The following is a 20,028-nucleotide window of genomic DNA, read 5'->3' as shown; positions in this document are numbered from 1 at the left end:
ATATTTTTCAACATGAAGAGTCTTCAGTCCAGTTGGACGGAACCTTGTGAAGTCTGCATCTACAAGCAAAATCAAATCCGGACAGGCCATTCATAAAGTCAGCAACAATATGCACCAGTTCACAGGCTCAAACATCTCCATCTGGTCGGGTTCTGGTCAACTCAATCAATGTGGGCTGCCTCACTCAGCCCCCACAGGGTGCCCATTGGTCGCCTTGCCTTTAGACCATGGGCTCTCACCAATACCCAACAAGCCTAGCCCCCTTGTGCTAGGTTGTGAACTTTAGACCAGTCAACCCGCTCTCATCTTTTTTTCTTCCTGTAAACCAAGTCCACAGGTGTGAGTGGCTAAACTCAACCTGTCTCTTGATTGCTGCATTTCTCCGACTTCCACTCAGCACATAGATCCAGGTGGTCACCTAGCAAGCATTTCAGCCTGTTCTCAGGCTCCCTTTAACATTCAGTCCTAGACTAGAGGGGAGTTTTCTTCATGGTACCAGATTTTTTCCAGCTTCTTACAAAGACCATATTTTCCCCAGAACAGAACCGAATAGACAGTGTGGCTTTATCTGACCTCTAGCTCCACAAGAGAAACTACCATGAGGGAGAGGTCAAACAAACATGGGGTACTAGAGAATTGAGGTAATTAGTTTATTGTGCCAACCTGGATGATAAACACATGGGATTAATTGAAGGGGAGAGGGATAAATGGCTTGGCGAGCCTCGTCTTTCTAGTTCCCCGGTTTCCTGCTTTGTGATGATCTTACCAGGGTGCAGCTGCCTTAGCCAGTTCCCTGCTTCAGCTGGCAAGGCTCACTTCCTGCAAGACATCCCTGAGGAGAAGCCACATGAACCTACCCTGATGCAGCCCTGGGTGCTGGAGCAGCCGTGTGGAGACCCCTGCCAGCGCTGAGATGCTCACACATTCAGTGACTCAGCTTTCCTCCTGCAGTCGGCATTGTTGTGTCTGTTTTGTGAGATGGAGGAGGACTTTGTGGACTGGTGTCGGATATATGGGTTAATGTTGGACTTGTGGCAGCACTGGGTTGGGATATTTTCTTGATGCACAGTGCGCATTTAACATTTACATAAAACTCTCTTATACACAAGTTGCTGTGGATCTCCAAAGTACCCAGACTAATACATTATAGGAGGGCTTTGTGGACTGGTGTTGGACATACGGGTTCATGTTGGACTTGTGGGCTTGGGCAGCACTGGGTTGGGATGTTTTCTTGATGCTCACTCAACCTTTACATACAACTCTGTCTTATACACGAGTTGCTGTGGACTTGTTTCTCTAAAGCCCCCAGCCTATCACAAGCCCCTCTGGGAGAGAGTAGAACTTCCCCTCAGCCCCACCCCGTGAGTTTCCAAGGCTGTCACTTTCCGGAATAGAGAAAGCTCATCTTGGTCCCTCAGAGCAGCCGATGACTGCAAACTCCTGCTCTTGCAGGAGCAGCCCGGTGCGTGAGCACTACGCCATCAGGGCTCCTCCAAGGTTCTGTATTCGGAGTTGTTCAGTGTTTCTCTCAAAAGCTACAGGTGAGTGTGTACATCGGTGCAACTTTTGGGGAAAACAAATGGGTGACGTGATCAAAAGTTTCACTGTGCCCTGAAGTCCCACAGTTTTTAGGAACCCATTCCAGGAATCGCATGTAGGCATAGGATGCATACAGGATGGGCTTCTAGTACCAGCAGGGCGCGGGTGGGAGGACTGGTAGGGCAGTCAGTTGGGGGGTGTACAAGGGCACCACTCCAGGAGGAAGGAAGCTAGAGAGCTTTGTGACTGACGGGCAAGAAGCCTTAAATGCACATGGCTGATGTGATTTCCAGCTACTGGAATATAATTCTACACATGCAGGCAGATGCGTGTGCTGTAAACGTGACTGCAGATTCACTTGTTTGGCATTTTAGCATCTCTGAAATCAAGTTGTCTTACAATTAGCAGTAACTTAAAGCCTATGACATACGAGGGGGTACCCAAAAAAACTGGAAAGAAGCTCAGCTGGGCAGAGCTTTTGTAGTATACATCCTCCCATTCCCACTAGGTGAGCATCAAGCAACTCACTCTGAGTTAGTGCACCCAGTGGCCTCACCTGGGAAGCTTCTCTCTGGTCACAGGGAATTTTTTCTGTAAAAAGTTTTGCTCAAACCTTGTTTTTTTGTGATGGCCAATTTAGAGAACAGTGTGCAGCTGTGGAATTGTTTCCTGCTTGGGAAAAATGCCGCGGAAACTGCTGTGATGTTGAGCACAGCTTACAAGGACAGCGCTATTGGGAAAACCCAAGTGTACGAGTGGTTTTCTTGTTTCAAAAAAGGTGAAATGCCGATTGATGACAAACCTTGTTCTGGACATCCATCAACTTCCCGAAAGGATGAAAATGTCCACTTGTGCATTTGGAGTTCATTCCACCAGGTCAGACTGTTAATCAAGCTTTCTATTTAGTGGTTCTGAAAAGATGGCGTAACAGTGTGCAACCAAAAAAGGCCTGATTTGTGGCAGTTGGGTGACTGGTTTTGCCATCATGGCAAAGCACCTGCTCATGCAGCCATCTCAGTGTATCAATTTTTGGCAAAAAAAAAAACAGCGTGCCTTTCTTGCCCCTGACCCACTGACCTTGCTCCAGTGTGACTTCTTTTTGTCCTCTCGAATGAAGAGGGACATGAAAGGACAGCTATTTGAGGAAGTAGAAGAGGTGAAGAAAAGGAGGGAGGCGCTGTCAGCCATCCAAACAGATGAGCCTGAAAAATGTTTCCAAGAATGGAATGGCAGATTTGACACGTTTAAAGTGTAATGGAGAGTGTTTTGAAGGTGATAAGGTTGTCTTGTAATATATATATATATATATATATATATACCTTTGAAAATATTATGGTATTTTGGAGGTACCCCATGATCTATAACTCATAGGCTGATGAAGACACCACTTTCCCAGGACTGTCCCTTCTTATCAACTTTTCTCTGTGGTTTTCTTTAAAACTTGTTACATTCTCTCTATATGACAATTTTAAGCATCTAGATCTAGTGATTTCATTTGCATGGGACCTAAGAATTGTTCACCAATACCATAGTATTAGAGTGTCAGGACTTTTCCTCAAAGGGGGATGAGGAGGGAGGAAGAAAGGGCATAAGGAAGGAAGGAAAGAAGAGGGGAGAAAGGAAGAGGGGAAGGAAGGCGAGAAAGAAAGGACACAGGAAATTTCTGGAAGATTCTACCTGTTAGCAGAGAACATGCCTGGAAATGCCTTCAGTTTCGACTTTGGATCACGTGTACCGTGTAAGTTATCACATATGCTTTCTAACATGCCTAAAAACATCAGCGTGTAAGGAGGAAAGCAGCTTTGGGGAACGTTTCAAGGCGGTTTGGGATAAAAGAGGACTCTCAAGCTTTGGGTTAACTCTGGAGCTGCCTGACTCAGACTCACTGCCCAATGATGGGGTCCCCGTGCAGGCCCAGTAGTGTCTGTTTCAGGAAGCAGGTGCTGGGTTTGTAGCTGGCAGGCAAGGGGGATTGGGGTGGGGAGTTGGGTCCCCCTCCAGAAGTGAGGACAACGCACAGGACTGGAACTAGAAGGGAGACACAGCACACGTGTGTAAATGCGGTGGCAGGTCTGGTCCTGGCCAGAGGGGGGAGCCAGCAAAGACTTCAGAGCTAAGAGAAATGGGAGGGTGGGGATTTCAGGACGTGACTGTGGAGATGAATCACCCCTCACCCCAGGTCCCACATAAGGGAATGAGAATCAATCGGAGGGGTAGACAAGGTTGGGGACCAAGCTCTGGGGGGGGGCTCCCTGCCCTCATCCTGAATCCTAAAGCTAACCTGAGCTTTCCCAGAGGCGCTCCCTGGACACCAACCCTGCACACACTCTTACCAGTCTCCTCTCCAAGCCCACCACCAGGCAGACAGGAGAACCAGGGCCTTCTGGGAGAAATGGGATTCCCTAGAAGCCTGTGTCTTTGCAATGAGGTGGCAAGCGTGTCATGTCCACACTCGGGGTTTCAGGCTCCCCATGTAGTGAAGTTGCAGAGTGCTCCCCCATTGCTGGGTCTGGCCACACACCCTCCCAGCCTCCTGTTCTTGGGGCTCCTTCACCTGTCTTCTCCAAGCAGGAAGCCCAGGGGCCAACCTCAGGCTGGCATCCAGGGCTGAGGGCCATCTGGCCCAAGTGCTTTCCTCCCCGTGGCAAAACTGCCAAGTGAACGAGGCCCTTTGCCTGTGCATAGGGCCTTCCATCTGACGTCCGCTGCACCAGGGCAGCACGTGGCACATTTCTGCTTGTGTGACCTCTACCATCTCAGAAGTCACCCCACCTTCCTTCCCCAAAGCCCCTCCAATCCAAACTTCCCGGGTCACTCCCACTGCGATGACACTGGGCGGCGGGAAAGTGTGTTCTCAGTGGTTTCCTCTTAAGAGGCTGTGGGCTCAAAAGTGCTAGGGGCCCCTCTGGCTTCCACCCAGCTGGCCCTGTGCCCAGCAGTCCTTGCTCCTTCCCCAGCAGCCAGGAGGGGCTGGAGTGGGGTGGCTGCTGGAGTAGGTCTCACAGCTCCTTTGTTCAGCCTCTGCTCCCAAGGGCATCCTATCTGCCTAACAGGTTGTAATCTCCTGGAGCCAGGGACCCCCTGCTGCTTGCCAACCTGGGCAAACAAGGCTTTGTGTGGTGAGGTTGGCAACGGCCAGTGTCAGGGGCTGCAGCCTCCTGCTGGGTCTGGCTCTCTGCCACCTCGGGGTGGGGCACCAATGACTGGTCCAGCCCCCTCACCCCCACGCTCATTCCTGTGCCGCCTCCAGCAGAGCTTGGCAGTCTTCCCCCTTTCTTGCAGGAATGTGTCTCTTCCCGCCTCCTTCCCCTCTCACAGCCAGGAAGCCCTGCCTCCTGGCCTTTGTAAGACCCCTCAGCTTCCTGGTCTCAGGAAACCCCTCCCAGGCCCTCGGCATGCAGCAGCCTGTGCGACTGGTCTTCAGAACCCCCCTCCAGATGGAAGGGCCCTTTTGAGCTGAACTTGTTCCTTCCCCTCTCCTACTGGGCTCCACCAGAGGTCGCCTGTCTGGACAGGCCGCCAGAGAGGCTCTGGGAGATGAGGTGACTTGCCCACAGTCACCCAGGCAGGAAGAGGCAGCAGGGGCAGAGAGGCTGGGTGGACATGCTCCCAGCTCTATAGAGGTTCCTGGGGCTCAACAGACTGACGTCTTCCCTCCCCCATCCAGGGTGGGGCACTGTGCAGAGGAAGCTCACCGCTGGGGGAGATGAGGGCTGAGTGAGTGCGCTCCCCATTGGGCTCTGATGACCCAAGAAAGCAAGGCAGCACTCCAGTGCATTTATTCCCATATAAATCGTTACAAAACCGAGTCTGGGGCAGTCACCCGCCCCCCATCCAAAGTGCATTGCCTGCTGGCCTAAAGCTCTGCCTTGACCCCTCCCCTCTAGGAAGTCCTGAAAGACCCCCTCACACACACACTCTGGAGGGGCAGGGGGCAGACCCACAGTACACTGAGTCCCAGCAATACTGGGTTCCTGGCCCCACAGCCATCCCAGGCCCAGCAGGGAGACCTGGGAGTCTACAGAGGCCCGAATGGCTCCAGACAAGAGTGTCACATGAACCCCAAGTTTGACTGGGACTACACCCCTTCCTCAGCCCCAAGGTCCAGGCCTGGTTCCACCAGCAGGTGGTGGGGCCTGACTGGATGGCAAAAAGGAGACCTGGCTCTTTAGGAACCAAGCTCGTGCCAGGGGGGCTGAGGGAACAAAGAAAACCGCTGAGTCCTGTCTCTCTCCTGTCAAGAGTCCCCCCGCAACCAGGGGGCGGGGAGGGAAGCTTGTACAAAAAATACCCTAGTTTTCCAGAAGGAAGTGGGAGTGGGAGGCTAGACACCCAGCACAGGGGAGAAGCTGGAGGGGTCCAGTCTGAGGAAGGACAGAAGACCCTACCCCGGAGCAGTGGGGGAAGTGAGGAGGGGGACCTCAGACTCCACAGGCAGAAGGGTCCCCAGAAAGGGGGAGGGGGACTTGCCCATAGTCAGTCAAGACCCAGATTCAGGGCCTCTACCTCTGTGACCCTCCACAGCCCCCACAAATTCCCTGGCTCAGGTTCCATACAGCTCTGGCCCCGGAGGTGAGAGTCACACAGAATGCCCGGCTTCTTGGGACAGAACCCCACTGTCCCGCCAGCTGGGGAGTGATTTGGGGGTCTATTTCTGGGGCCATGAACCAAGGCCTCATGGGAAAAGACCCGTCTTTGGCCTTGGGTTGACTCAGAAATAGTCTCCATACCCTGATTAACTCTGCTCTAACCCTGATTGGACAGAAATACCTCCCTGACACCCGATGAACCACGTAGGATCCCAAATCCCTGACTGGTGAAGAGCTACGCCCAGGCCCCGACCGGCTGGAGGGGACATCTCTTCAAGGCCCGGCCAGGCAGGAAGCACTGCAGCCAGCCATGACTGGCCAGGGGGTGCTCCGAGGGGGCGCGGCTGGGCTGGGGCGGCGTCCCTGTGGCGGTGCCCCCATGGGCGGGCAGCCTAGGTCCAGGAGGGGTGGGAGAAGGTGATGCCGTAGAGCTGGGCCCAGGACGAGAAGACCCTCTTCTCCGTGATGAAGCGGTGATGGTTGCCCCTGCGGCTGTGCTCGTTCTGGACGTAGGTGACACACTCGTCTGGCCCCTTGGGCTCATAGTAGTGGTAGGGCATGCGCTGCAGGCGGGGGCGCTGGCTGGGCAGAGCAGATCAGGGCCATCAGGACAGGGCGGGCACCAGCGGGACCCCGGACCAGAGCAGGGCGGAGGCTTTCCAGCCCCTGGCCTCCTGTGGGACCCTCAGTGGAGCCGGGGAGCCTTGTTCCTCGTGGGGCCTGTCTCTCCATGTGCAAAATGGGCACAGGGCAGGCCAAGGTTTGTGACCCTCACACGTGTTCGAAAAAGTACAAGGGGCGCTTTGCCCCTCCCTCAAGAGGGAGCAGGCGTGTGGTGCTGGGGCTGTGGGCTCTGGAGTTGGGACCCTCTCTAATGTTAGTGGCGCCTTAGGTGACCTTCAAAATACCCTCCTCCAATGTCCTGCAGGTTGGAATTGGGGGGACAGTATCTCCCCTGTGGGTTCCTGCGAGGAGTATTCACGCAGATCCTACCAGGGCCAATGCTTGGGGCACGGTCGGCACGCAGAGAAGAGTGGCGGTCACCTGGCGGGCTTGTCGAAGCATGATCACCATGATTACTAGCAACACACGTGCTGGCTAACCTTGGGGGCAAGGAACTCTGGTGGTGCAGCGGTGAAGTGCTCGGCTGCTAACTGAAAGACTGGCAGTTGGAGCCCCCCAGCCCCCTGTGGGAAGAAGGCGCAGCAGGCTGCTTCCAAGGAGTACAGCCCTGGAAACCACCCCTCGGGAGAGCTGCGTTGTGTCCAAGCAGCGATGGGTTCTGGTTTTGTCTTGTTTTTAAACTTGAGACGGAGGCCACCCGAGGGACTCCCAGGAGCCTAGATTTCTGTAGAGCGGTCTAAGTGTCATGGTTTAGAGGCCCTCGGGGACACTGCCGGGTGCCCTGGGCGAGCTCACCTGCAGTAGTCAGGAGGGACCATGCCATACACATGCACGTGGTCACACAGCTCCACCGCAATCGCCATGGTGAACCAGCCGGTGCTCAGCCACGAATGAGACTTCTGCCTGGAGCAGAAGAGGGCAAGAAGAGGGACGTGAGGCAGGGGTGAGAGCGCAGGCAGGCAGGCACGGCCAAGCCCAGAATTGCCCAGAACGCCTGCATTCCACTCATTCCCTGGAGTCCCCCCACTTCGTGAGCCCTGTCCAGCACTCCAGTGGGGGCAGGGTGTGCCAGCAGAGACAGGGAGGGAGGACGGAGAGAGAGCTACTCTGGGAGCAGGGCGGACTCTCCTGGGGAGACTGCTGAGAGCTGGGCACACGGGAGTGACCATGCCCACAGAGCGTGCTAGAAGCAACTGTCCCGGGCAAGTCCCCCAAGGGAGATTAATCACAGAAGGGCATGCTGCGAGTGACCACAAAGCATGGGAGACGTAGCAAAGGCCCTGGAGCTGTGCTGTCCACTACAGTGGACACAGCAGTAGCCCTGTGGGGACACTGAGTCCATGCGTGTAGCACAGCCACTGGGTTTCAGAAATGGTACCAAAGGGGGGAACAAGATGCCCCTTCATCATTTTCTCTGACACTGGCTGGCTACATGTCGAACTGAAAGTACTTGAGTAGAGATGGTTCCTTGAAAAGTTTAAAAGAGAGAAACCTCTCACATGACTGATGAGGGGAAAGAGATACGGGGATGAAAGAGGCGATGGTGACAGCCCCATGGGCCAGACAGACCTGAAAAGGAAACACCACACCCAACGCTGTCTGTGTACATGTGACAACTGAGAGGAAACGGGCCGATTCCTGGAAAACCACAAACTACCCAAACTTGTCCAGGATAAAAGAGAAGCTGTGTAAGAAGGCTTTTAAAGTTTTGTGTGGTGAAGAAAGCTGATGGTGGCCGGCTATCAAAAGATATAGTGTCTGGGGTCTTAAAGGCTTGAAAGTAAACAAGTGGCCATCTAACTGAGAAGCAACAAAGCCCACATGGAAGAAGCACACCAGCCTGTGCGATCACGAGGTGTCGAAGGGATCAGGTATCAGGCATCATCAGAACAACAACAAAAAAATCCTATCATTGTAAATGAGGGGGAGTGCAGAGTGGAGACCCAAAACCCATCTGTAGGCCACTGAAGATCCTCTTACAGAAGGGTCTCAGGGATATGAGCCAGTCAGGGTGCGATGTAGCAATGATGAAACATACAACTTTCCTCTAGTTCCTAAATGCTTCCTCGTCCCCCCTCCCCCATCATGATCCCAATTCTACCTTGCAAATCTGGCTAGACCAGCAGATGTACACTGGTACAGATAAGAACCAGAAACACAGGGAATCCAGGGCGGATGATCCCTTCAGGACCAGTGGTGAGAGTGCCGATACTGCGAACATAGAGGGAGGGTGGGTTGGAAAGGGGGAACTGATTACAAGGATCTACATATAGCCTCCTCCCTGGGGGATGGGCAACAGAACAGTGGGTGAAGGGAGACGTCGGATAGTGCAAGATATGACAAAATAATTTATAAATTATCAAGGGTTCATGAGGGAGGGGGGAGCGGGGAGGGAGGGGTAAAATGAGGAGCTGATGCCAGGAGCTTAAGTGGAAAGCAAATGTCTTGAGGATGATGAGGGCAATGAATGTACAAATGTGCTTGACACAATTGATGTATGTATGGATTGTGATGAGTTGTAGGAGCCCCCAATAAAATGATTTAAAAAGAGGAGCTGCTATCAATGGCTCAAATAGAATGCAAATATTTAGAAAATAATGATGGCAACATATACAAATATGCTTGATACAATTGAAGTATGGATTGTGATAAGAACTGTAAGAACCTCCAATAAAGTGATTTGGAAAAAAAATTGCCAAAAATAAATAAAGTTCTGTTGGGGGAGGGGTAATAAATAAAAAAAATTTTTTTAAGTTTTGTGGGATAATTCCATTATCCTTTTATTTAATTTTCCCACGGACTCTCTGAAGGCCCCTCCCTCACAAGGTCTTCCTCTATTAAAGAAATTGAACTCATAGTTGAAAACCTTCTGAAAATGAACTCTCTAGACTCAACTGGTCTCCTCGGCAAATTCTGAGCAAACATTTAAAGAAGAAGAAACACCAAGTCTATAGAATTCCTTCCAGAAAATGAAAGCCAGAACAGACCTGGATCCTGAAGCGGGCATTACGAGAACCCAACACCACACAGACAGAGCAGCATGAACAAGCAACTCTAAACCAATGTGTCAGTGAACACAAACATAGAGATGCTCGACAAAATATTAGCACATCAAACCTAGCAATCTGTGCAAAGAACACTCCGTACGCTACAGTCAAGTGAGGACTATTCCAGAGTCCAAAACCAACCCACTGCTGCCATCAAAGTCGATTCCAATTCATAACGGCCCTTCCCTAGGGGCTTCTGAGACTATAAAGCTCTGCAGAGGCAGACAGCCTCAACTTTCTCCCAAGGAGCAGCTGGTGGTGTTTGAACTGCCAACCTTGTGGTTAACAGGTCAGTGTTTATCCAACGGCGCCACCAGGCCTCCTTTCCTCTCGCAATACAAGGCTAATTCAATATTTGAGAATCGTTTATGTCATCTGCAGTGTTAACAGGCTTAAGAAAAACCACATGATCATATAATTAAGGGGTGGGGGTGATTAAAATTTAACATCAAGTCATAATAAAAACTCTCTGGGAGCTAGGAAAAGAAGGACTTCCTGGACGTAGTAAAGGAGAGCTGTAAAAACCCACAGCTCCCGTGACATTCGACACGGAGCATCGGAGAGACTGGGAAATACAAGGCTGCCTAGTCATCGGATTTCCAATAAAATTATACTGGAAATTCTAGCCAGTGCAGTCGAAGAAGAACAACAAAATAAAAAGGGAGGCAGATTAGGATAAAAAAACACCTGCTTTCAGCTCCCCTATTTGCATATGCATGACTATCTACATAGAGAACCCCAAAGAACCCATTGGATTTCTCCATACTTGCAACAAACAATTGGTTTTAAAAAATTTAGTGGCTCAAAAAAACAAAAACAAAAACAAAAACCAAACACCAATCTATCGATTTAGGTCTAAATCCAACAAAAACATGTACAGAGTTAACGAAAACACATTAAACTTCATTTGGCCTCTTAGTTTTCATTTTTCCAGTGTGGCTACAGTAGAATTCGAAGTTCCATATGTGGCTTGTATTGTCGTAGAAACTGGAAAACACTGGCCTACACTTAGGTACTAGGAGAGCTTTCCGAGAGATGAGTCAGAGCAGGGTATGCTGGGAATGATGTGGCTGCAGAATACAGCAGGCTGGGGCAAATGGTGTGCTTTAAGCAGGACGTGCTGGGCACAGCCAAGGCTTTCCGTTCAGCATGGTCCAGGGGGTCCTAGACAGACGCTAGGTGTGCAACCTAGGAACAGAGCGTGCTAGGACCTCTTGTTACTTGCAAGCACGGCGTGCAGAGAAGAGAGTCTCTAGTGGTGGCTAGCCAGAGAAAGGCATGCTGGGTGCAGATTTGCCTTCGCACATTAAGGCTTGGTGGGAGAACAAGGGCCTGATGAGGTCAGCGTGTCCTCAGAGACAAGCATGCTGGGAGGAAGTCCTCCTGAGGAGACAGAGCCACGCAGGGACAGTTAGAACTGACCCAGAGCGGGAACTCTCCTGGGAGCCCAGGCGAGGGGGTGCATGCTGAGAGCAGAAGCACAGGGCTGGCCAGAGGAGGCAGCAGGCAAGGCGAGAGGCTGGTACCTGTCCTTGCCCGTCTCACCCCGGAAGAGGTCGTCAAACTGGTGCATGCGGGCGGGAGAGACGGCGTAGGCCTCCAGGTGGGGGAACGCCAGGCCTGCCCGCTGGATGACGCGCACCAGGTTGCCCTGTGGCTTCTGCATCTTGGTCGGGGGCCCCCAGAAGATGAACACGGTTTCGGGGGTCCGGTTGACGAATTCCTGGGGCCGCCGCAGAACACGGAATACACTCGAATGGGCCACCACACGGAAGGTGGTCTTGTTGCCCACGTCCGCCGAGTAGCCGGTGGTGGGCGCGTCGTTCATGCGGATGGTGCACTCGGCCCGCTCGATCTCGGCACCCAGCTTGGTGCCCAGCAGGTGGCTGGAGCTGGTGACAATCACGCACTGGTGGCACCGGGACGGGAGCGTCTGAAGGGCAAGGAGAGCAAACACCGTCAGGGCCTCTCCACTCCGTGCCAGGCCCTGTGCTCCAGGGACTAGCAGGCCTGTCTTCAAGACACGGAAATGGGAGTCTGTTCAGTCAACATCCACTACATATTTCTAGCAGACTGGAGAATGGACAGGCGCTGTATCACTTAGGGCCAGACAGAGCCAGCTCCTGCCCTGGAAAAATGCAGTCAGGGGACAGAGAGTGGACAGAATGCTCCACAGCAATGCCAAGTGTGACGGTGTGTGCAAGGGAAGAGAGAAGACCGGGGCCGGGCGAACAAGAAGAGACTGGAGGGGCCACTTTAGAGACTTGGTGGCAGGAGGCCTCTCTGAGCTGAGACGGCAAGGGTCCAAAGGAGCTATTGGAAAACATTCAAGGCAGAAGCACAGACTGTGGAGGGGAGCAAAACAGTGGGTGGGGAACTCAAAGAAAGGCACTGGGTTGGGCAGATACCAAGAAAAGAGGAGGAGTACAGGGCCAGGACTGGCACCCAGAGCTACATGACCACAAAGCCCCAGCCTCAGCCTCAGCCCCGGGTCCCCAAAGAGGACAACTTCCCAAACATGCCCTGGACCTTTCCTCGCCAGCTATCCACAAACAGCAGCAGCAGCAGCAGCAGCAGCAAAGAACACACCTGTATCCGTTGCCTTCGAGTTAATGCCAACTCATAGCTACCATTCCATTAGGAAGGAAAGGGCGTGACAGCCACTCTGGGCCTCGGATTCCCCGGCTGTGACATAAACTGCTCTTTGGGGTCTATTTGCTGCCCATGAGATTCCAGTTCGGCTCAAATGCTCCCTCCTCCAGGCAGCCTTCCTCCAAGACCAGGACTAATGAACATGTGGCAGCACGGACGGCTCTTCTAGCCCCCCCGACTTCCTGTGGCAGTCTGCTCTCCCAACCGGCTGGAAACCAGCTCAAGGCCGGCTTGCCTCGTCCCCTTCTCTACCACCCACACTACAGTTCCACTTCTTGAGTCCCACCTTTTTCTATCCTAAGGGTTTCTTGAGCCTGTGCCAATCCCTCTCTTCTGCGCTTGTCGATCCTTCCCCAGGTGAGGATGAATCCAGAGCTCAGGGCTCCCGAAGATAAGCAAAAGTGCTGAAGAAAATTCAGGTGGGGTTGCGAAGAAGGGAGGGGAGAAAGTAAGCAGAGATTGGGGTGCAGACCTTCCTGGGGAGATGTCCTCCTCCTCCTGGGTCAACTAGTTTCTCCTTGACCCCCAGAAATACGACCTAAAGTTTCATAGCCGTCCAAGGCAAGCAGAAGTCCCCAGGGATAATTTTTGGCCCCACTATGCCACTTTAAAGGAGCCCCATGTAGCCTGTGGGTTAGGCGTTGGGCTGTTCATCGCAAAGTCGGGGGTTCAAACCCATCAGCCTCTCCCTGGGAGAAAGATGAGGCAAAGATTGATGGTCTCAGAAGCCCTGCAGAGGGTCATCATGAGTCTGGATTGACTCGGTGGCAGTATGTTTATTTGGGGAGTTTAGGTTGGGGCAATACCAGGATTTCAAGGAATGTTTAAATGAGGTAACTAGATGTGAAAGGATGTTTCCGTGTGGGCTTTCTACTCCTGTAAAGAGTTACCATCTGGAGAACCCACAGAGGCATTTCTACTCCATCCTAATGGGTTACTATGAGTCGGCATCAACTCGACGGCAGTGTTTTTAATTACTGTTACTGGGAGGCTCTTACCAATCATGTAACAATCCACCATTCAACTGTATCAAGCACACATATGTTGCCATCCCCTTTTCCAAATCATTTTCTGTCCACTTGAGCCCTTGGTATCAGCTCCTCTTTTGTTCCCCTCCCTCCCCCACTCTCCCACCTTCCTGAATTCTTAATCACTTATATATTAGTTATTTTGTGTCTTATACACTCTGTTGTCTCCATTCACCCACATTTCTGTTATTCATCCCCCTGGGGGTGGATATATAACCCATGAGTTTCCCCCTTTCTCCCCCTCCTAGCCCCTTGCCCCCAACCATTCCCCACCTTCAGGATATCGCTACACCCACTACTGTTTCTGAGGGGTTTCTCTGTCCTGAATTCCATGTGTCCAGACCTCGTTTCTGTACCAAGGTGAGTGCTCCGGTCTAGCCAGATTTGTAAGGTAGAACTGGGCCATGGTAGTGGGGGGAGGAAGCATTCAGGAACTAGAGGAATGGTGTGTGTTTTGTCGGAGCTGTACTGCACCCTGGCTGAATCGGCCCTTCCTTGCAACCCTTCTGTGGGGGGATGTCCACTTGTCTACAGATGGGCTTTGAGTCTCTACTCCATCCCCACTCTTTCACTTCAATGTAATTGTTTGTTTGTGATCTTTTGATACCTGATACCTGATCCCATCGACACCTCATGATCACACAGGCTGGTGTGCTTCTTCCATGTGGGCTTATTTGCTTCTCTGCTAGATGACGACTTGTTTACCTTCAAGCCTTTAAGATCCCAGATGCTTTATCTTTTGATAGCTGGGCACCATCAGCTTTCTTCACCACATTTGCTTATGTACCCACTCTGTCTTCAGTGAGTAGGGAAGGTGAGTATCAAAGTGCCAGGTTATTAGAACAAAGTATTCTTGTATTTGGGGAGACCTTGAGTAGAGGCCCAAAGTCTGTATGCTATCTTAATACTTAACATGTAAATATATGTACATTTACCTTCATCCCTTTCATTATAAATATATTTACATGTATGCATGCCTATTGCTATATCTCTATAAATAGCTTTGTCTCCAACTTCTTTCCTCTATTTCCTTTCACCTTCCTCCTGTCCCACTATCATGTTCACCCTCTGCTCGGCCCTCAGTAATTCCTCTCAGATACACTGTACTTGATCAAACCCCACCAGGCATTATACACCCTCCTTGCCAGTTTTAGATCTCTTGTTGTTCCCTTATTCCAGAGTTTGTTGGCTCTCTGCACCCCCTCCCCACCCCCTCCTCTCCCATGCCCCACCCCATCCCCCTGAACCACTGGTCCCATTGTTTTCTCCTTGGGATTGTTTGTCTCATTGTACAGAGACAGACACAGAGTGAAAGAAAAATAGATAGATAGTTCCAGGTCTGTCTGCTGACCCTTATGAGTGTTTCCCAACTGGGTCTAATGAGGTAAAGAGTCCCGAGTCAGAAGTCTTTTTCAGGATTCCTTGGGGATTGGTCACTTTGCTCCCCTTGCTGCCCCGTTGCACTCCTTTCGAGTTTCACCCTACTGTGCGTGGGGCAGACCGGGCACACTTTCCACACTGTGTCTCCAGTGCTGGCCCCTGCAGCGCTGTGGGTCATGGAGGGAACATCATGTCTCGTGGTGGGGCTGGCCCTACAGTCCTCTCTGTGCATTGGCTGCTCCAAACAGGGAAATCGTCCCCAGGGCTTAGTGGGCTATGACGAGGTTCTCTCTCTCTCTCTCCCTCTTAGTTTACACCCGCATGGTCTGGAAAGACCTGCCACTCTCCCTGGGCTGCATCTTCAGTGCTGCCATCTGTATTCCATTCTTCTGGGAAGGGGTCTACACAGCTCGACTTCGATGGCAGTGAGTTTTGAGGTCTCAGCGTGGGGTTGCCTTGAGGTCCCAGAAAGAGCATGGCTATGGTTGTTACCCTGAGTTCAACCCCAGCTTCTCCCACTCCTCACTGTGGGGCCTTGGACCGGAAACCGGGCCCCTCTGGGCCTCTGTCTTACTCCAATGACTGCAAGGAAGCGACCTCTCAGGGTTAGTCTCCCGGCTGCTGGAGGCTATAAGGCCTGGCACACAGTTCTCGTGATGTCAGGGGCCCAAGTGACCACCCGAGAGACCTTTTCAGAAGGGACTGAATCAGGAGACAGTGGAATAACATTAGTGCTTGGAGAGGAGAGAGGCCCACGAGGACCGGGTCCTCACCAAGCTCTCCCCGCCAACCAAGGGCGAAAGTTCCTGGAGGCCAAAGTCTCAGACTCCTGCGGTCCATGTTCTCTTGAGGAGGGATTTGGGGACAGGGTAAATGGTGGTGGAAGAAGAGGAGGAGGAAGAGGGAGCAGTGCTGGGGCTATCAGCATATCAGCCGGCAGGCTGCTCTCGAAGTAGCTGGCCCTACCTTGTTGCCAAGAAGTGGGACGTAGCCATTGGTGATGCTCCATTTTCTAACGTTGACGGGCCGGTGGGTACTGTAGTGGAAGACCTCACTGGTACTATTGGAGCTGTAGAGGATGAGGATGGTGATGAGGGCAAAGAGGATCACCAACACTGCCGAGCGCTGCTCCTGGAAAGGGGAGAGGCTGGTGAGGGTCCAGCCACGGGGTAGGCTCCCTTGCCCACCTCCTGGCACCCAGCGACCCCCTGCTCTTCATTCCTTCCCCCGCACAGAGCTCTCCTACAGTCCGGAGAAGCCCTCCCCTCTCTCCCGCCCCACCACACCACAGACCATGCAACATCCACACGGCGGCCACCCTCTCCCCCTGGCTTAGAGATTGTCAGAGAGGGCTTGCTGGATGAGGTCGTCCTGGGTGTCAGACGACCCCTCAGGTGGCAGCTGGGAGGATGCCTGTGAGTAACAAGGTCAAGGTCTCTTCTAACAGTGATGTTACATGGATGGCTATCATTCAATCAAACCAGGAAGGAAAACTGTGAGCACTGAGTTCCGGCATGTGCAACTGCAGGCTGGATGGCAAGCAGTGTCCAAAGCGGGGGCTTATTTGCCAAGGGTCACTCGGTAAAGCTGGCCAGACCCAGGAGTCAAGCCTAGGCGAACAAAGGTGGGACCTGGCCAAACGACAGATCAGTGGCTGAAGTAGGGCTCAACCCAGACCTCCCAGGCATCAGTCGCTCCCTGGCAGAGAAGAAGGCTGGAGCTGGCCTCCCCATTCCAGACAGCACCAAAGGGGCCTGCTTCACAGGGCTGGGGGAGAGGCTCAGATGGGGGGCAAGAAGCAGAAGGCACTTACTTTACTGTTACTCATCTCTCCCCCGTGGAGTCTGCTGAGGGGTGGGGGCCAGTGTCCTGCTGGTGGGCCTGGGGGCAAGGAGGAGGGGTCACACCTGCAAGGAAGTTTTATGATTTAAGAATCCTTCCCTGGGCCCAGAGGGTCCTAGGCTACAGCCCGCCCGCCCCGACACCTGCCCACTCCCTACCAGCTCTCCTGCCCCCCCCCCACCCGCCAGAACAACAACAGGCCTCAGGGCACAATGATCTCACCACTGAGGGCCCAGTGGGCCAGGGTCCTGCCTGCGTTGGTAGAGCACTCTCTTCCTGCCCCTTGCTCCTTCTGGAGGCCCTCCTATCAGCTGCCCTGAAAGGCACTGGCCCCCAAACAACGGAAACTATACCTACCACTTCCCCTCACTCTAAACCCTGTCTTAGGTCCCCGGGGCCTCAAAATCATGCAACACGCCTCCACAGAGTGGGCGCCAAACTCCTTCCTCTCCCTCCCAGTCTTACCATCAACAGTCCCCTCTGCCTGAGACACCCATCCCTCCTTCACCTGGCGTCCTCTGCTCATCATCCAGGCCTGGAGTGGACCAGGAGCCTCCCCCGTCCTCCCTGAACTGTGTTCTCGCCTACCCTCCAGGAGTCAGCTCTCTCAGACCACAGAGAGGTCGTCCCCTGGACCTGGGTTCCCAGCAAGGCACCAGGTGCGGGAGTCTCCCCGAGGAACCCTGCGGGTAACCCCGTAAGACCTTGACTGTTAAGGACATGGGGCCTCACTGCTTCTCATCCAGCTCCATAGCTGACTAGTTAGATGGCTGGACACAACCCCACTCAGGGCAGGGGAGACCTCCGTGACACGGTGTCATCGTGGGCTGCTGCTTCCTTCCTGCCCGTGGCCTGAGCCCGGGGTGAGGAGCCAAGCTCAGCTCTGCTCCATTCTGTTACCTGCTCCAGCAAGGTGTCCCGTAAGGCCCAATGATTCCCCAGACCTTGGCTTCCGTACCCGTATAAAGGTAATAAGGAGCCCCGTGGCACAGTGGGTAAGCACTCAGCTGCTAACCAGAATGTCCGAGGTTCAAACCACCAGCAGCTCCAAGGGAGAAAGAGGTGGCAACGGGTGTCTAAAGATTCACAGCCTTGGAAAGGCTGGGGGTAGTTCTACTCTGCCTGGTGGGGCAATGGGTATCTGGGTTATCACGGGGGTAAGTACTGTCCAGCCTACCTCCACAGATTCAGAGCAGTGAGAGAGGAGTGTGTGTACAGAAAAGCTATGAGGGGTGGGGCCAGGACAGCAGCAGCTGTACCCCTAGGCCAGTAGCCTCTGGGTACAGCCACTATCCCCGCCCCCTGACCTAGTGGATGTTTACTCCTAAGCCTCCACCAGGAATAGCCAGAGAACCTCAGGCCTAAAAAGGTCTCTCACACACACACACACACACCACCACCACCACCACCACTCCAGATTGGTTAGATCTTGGCTCCGCCTACCACCCAATCCCACCCCCTCTCCGTGGAAGGGGTGGGGCAGCTTCAGGTTGCCCCAGGGAGGCCACTCTCAGCCTACCAGGGAGGCCTCAGGGATCCTCAGGGGGACAAGCTCCCCAAAAGGACCTTAGGGCTTGGCCCTGCCTGCCCACAAAGCCCAGGGTGCATAAGCCAGTCAGATGCATTCAAGGCCCTTGCTGTCTGTCCCCCCACCTTTCAGAGCCCAGTTTCTCCTGTCACAGCCCTCTCTTCCAATGCCCACGCTCCAGGCCCACCCCCACCCCCTGCTTTCCCACCTTCGCCTGTGCAGCAGTGCTCTCGTTCAGGAGGACCTGGTGAGCCCCTTCACACTCCCGCTCTGAGCAGGCATGGTCAGGGGGCAGCTCAGACGCCAGTGCAAATCCCATGTCTATCACTTACTGGCTGGGGGACCGTGGGCAAGCCATGTGGCCTCTCTGGGCCTCAGTTTCCTCATCTGTGAAATGGGAACAGTAAGAGCAGTGACTCACCAGGTTGTTGGAAGGATTCAAGTCAGCTAAGAGAGTCAGGCCCTGATCTCTCCCTGATGTTGCCCAAGCACCCCAGGGAGTGAGGGCTCCGTGCCAGTTGGTCTTGCTGTTACTCATTGCTCAAGGCCTGGCTAACCAGGCGTTTTGCCAGCTTAACACCCACCCCAGCACCCAGCCCAGGGACTTCCCGTTAGCAGCCAGGCTCCTCTGCTGTAAACATGCTAAGCCGATGGATGCCTCCCCTGAATCTTCACCGTGATGCCTCAAGGTAAAAGTAGTCCACATTCTCCACACGGAGACCAAGGCTCAGAGAGGCAAGGTTTCCCGCAAAGGCACGGACGTCTGGGTGGTGGAGACTTGTTTACAGGGCACTGCCTTAACAGGAGCTCTCTCCCTCTCGGGCGACTCTCTTGGGCTAGGGAGGACCAGCACTGGTGGAGTGCGGGGGGTGGGGGGGGGGTGGGGGGGGGCGGGGCAGGCTGCTTGGGGAGCGACTTGCTCAGACTGGGGAGGTGGCAACCAAGAAAGCTGCGCCCAGGCTGGGGTCAAGGGTGGGCTGGGCTGGGGGCCACACGCTGCCCTCCTGGCATCTCTACCCCCTCCCCGCCTGGGAAGCCACCCAGCGGGGCCACTACGCCCCCGCAATCCGTGCAAACATAGCTAAAGCTCCGGAATAAGGGGGAGGGGAGGCACAGAGCACCCCTTCCCACCAGCGTCCAATGGGAGAGGGGCTCACCCCTACGCCCCTGGAGCAAAACCCATCTCCAGCCCGAGCCCCCGGAGAGCGATGGCGTCACGACGTCAGGGTCCCCCAGCTCTACCCGAGTGGTTAGCGGATTGAGGGCCCAGCTGAGCCCCCGGCAGCCCTGGGACGCGCGGCGACTGGGGGGGGGGGTCTTCTCGCCGACACCCAAAGGAAAAGATCCCTGAGCCCCAGGATCCCCATAACTACCCTCAGGGACCCCCGACACCGCCCCCTCCCTCTGGCCGCCCCCACCCAACAGCCGCTCACCTCCCCCGGGGAGCGCCCGGCCCCCCGCGGCCCCGGAGGCCCCTCACATGGCGCCGGGAGCCGAGAGCCCAGAGCCGGAGCCCGAGCCGGCGCCCCGCAAGCCGCCCAGGCCCCGCCGCAGCCCGGCCCGCCGGGTCCTAGCGCCGGCCGCAGCCTGCCGGCGAGACGGGCGGAACCCGGGGGGCGGGTGAAGCTGTGGCTCCGCCTCCCCCGCCCGCAGGGCCCCGCAGGGAGGGGGAGTGCAGGAGGGGGGAGGGGTGGCGCAGGCGACCTGAGCGCCGAGGCCTAGTGAGCTGATCCGTTCCCATTTCCGAGTAACGGGGAGTTAGCGCAGAAATAGTAACACTGTTTCCTTCCCAGCCCCTC

At 54.2% G+C, this 20,028-nt stretch overlaps 1 protein-coding gene across 7 annotated transcripts; it reads right to left on the bottom strand.

The window, feature by feature from the left end:
* Nucleotides 1-5,295: 5,295 nt before the first annotated feature.
* On the bottom strand, nt 5,296-19,799 carry ST6GALNAC6 (ST6 N-acetylgalactosaminide alpha-2,6-sialyltransferase 6). 7 transcript variants are annotated; one of them, XM_075560740.1, is made up of 7 exons: nt 19,663-19,799; nt 18,562-18,616; nt 16,673-16,766; nt 15,826-15,990; nt 11,326-11,732; nt 7,548-7,655; nt 5,296-6,706 (listed from the first exon to the last, which is right to left on the bottom strand). In XM_075560740.1, the coding sequence occupies exons 2-7, from the start codon at nt 18,585-18,587 to the stop codon at nt 6,364-6,366; spliced, it is 1,143 nt and encodes a 380-aa protein (XP_075416855.1). In that variant the 5' UTR covers nt 18,588-18,616; nt 19,663-19,799; the 3' UTR covers nt 5,296-6,363. The 7 variants fall into 7 exon arrangements, with proteins under 7 accessions (XP_075416855.1, XP_075416856.1, XP_075416858.1 ...); XM_075560744.1 differs by having other exon boundaries at nt 6,377-6,710; XM_075560741.1 differs by lacking the exon at nt 18,562-18,616.
* Between the last annotated feature and the right edge of the window lie 229 nt (nt 19,800-20,028).

This window comes from Tenrec ecaudatus, chromosome 10, assembly GCF_050624435.1.
Source record: "Tenrec ecaudatus isolate mTenEca1 chromosome 10, mTenEca1.hap1, whole genome shotgun sequence".
Classification (NCBI taxonomy): Eukaryota; Metazoa; Chordata; class Mammalia; order Afrosoricida; family Tenrecidae; genus Tenrec; species Tenrec ecaudatus.
The sequence above is the reverse complement of the archived record's forward strand: the minus strand, read 5'-3'. Positions and strand labels throughout refer to the sequence as shown.

Bases quoted from the DNA above. Each gene is read 5' to 3' on its own strand.
- ST6GALNAC6 (XM_075560740.1), bottom strand. From the start codon at position 18,587: ATGGCTTGCCCACGGTCCCCCAGCCA. The intron at 7,656-11,325 runs GTACCAGCCTCT...CTTCTGCTCCAG, and splicing joins GGTGAGACGGGCAAGGACAG to GCAGAAGTCTCATTCGTGGC. The intron at 6,707-7,547 runs GTGAGCTCGCCC...CTGCCCAGCCAG, and splicing joins GTCCCTCCTGACTACTGCAG to CGCCCCCGCCTGCAGCGCAT.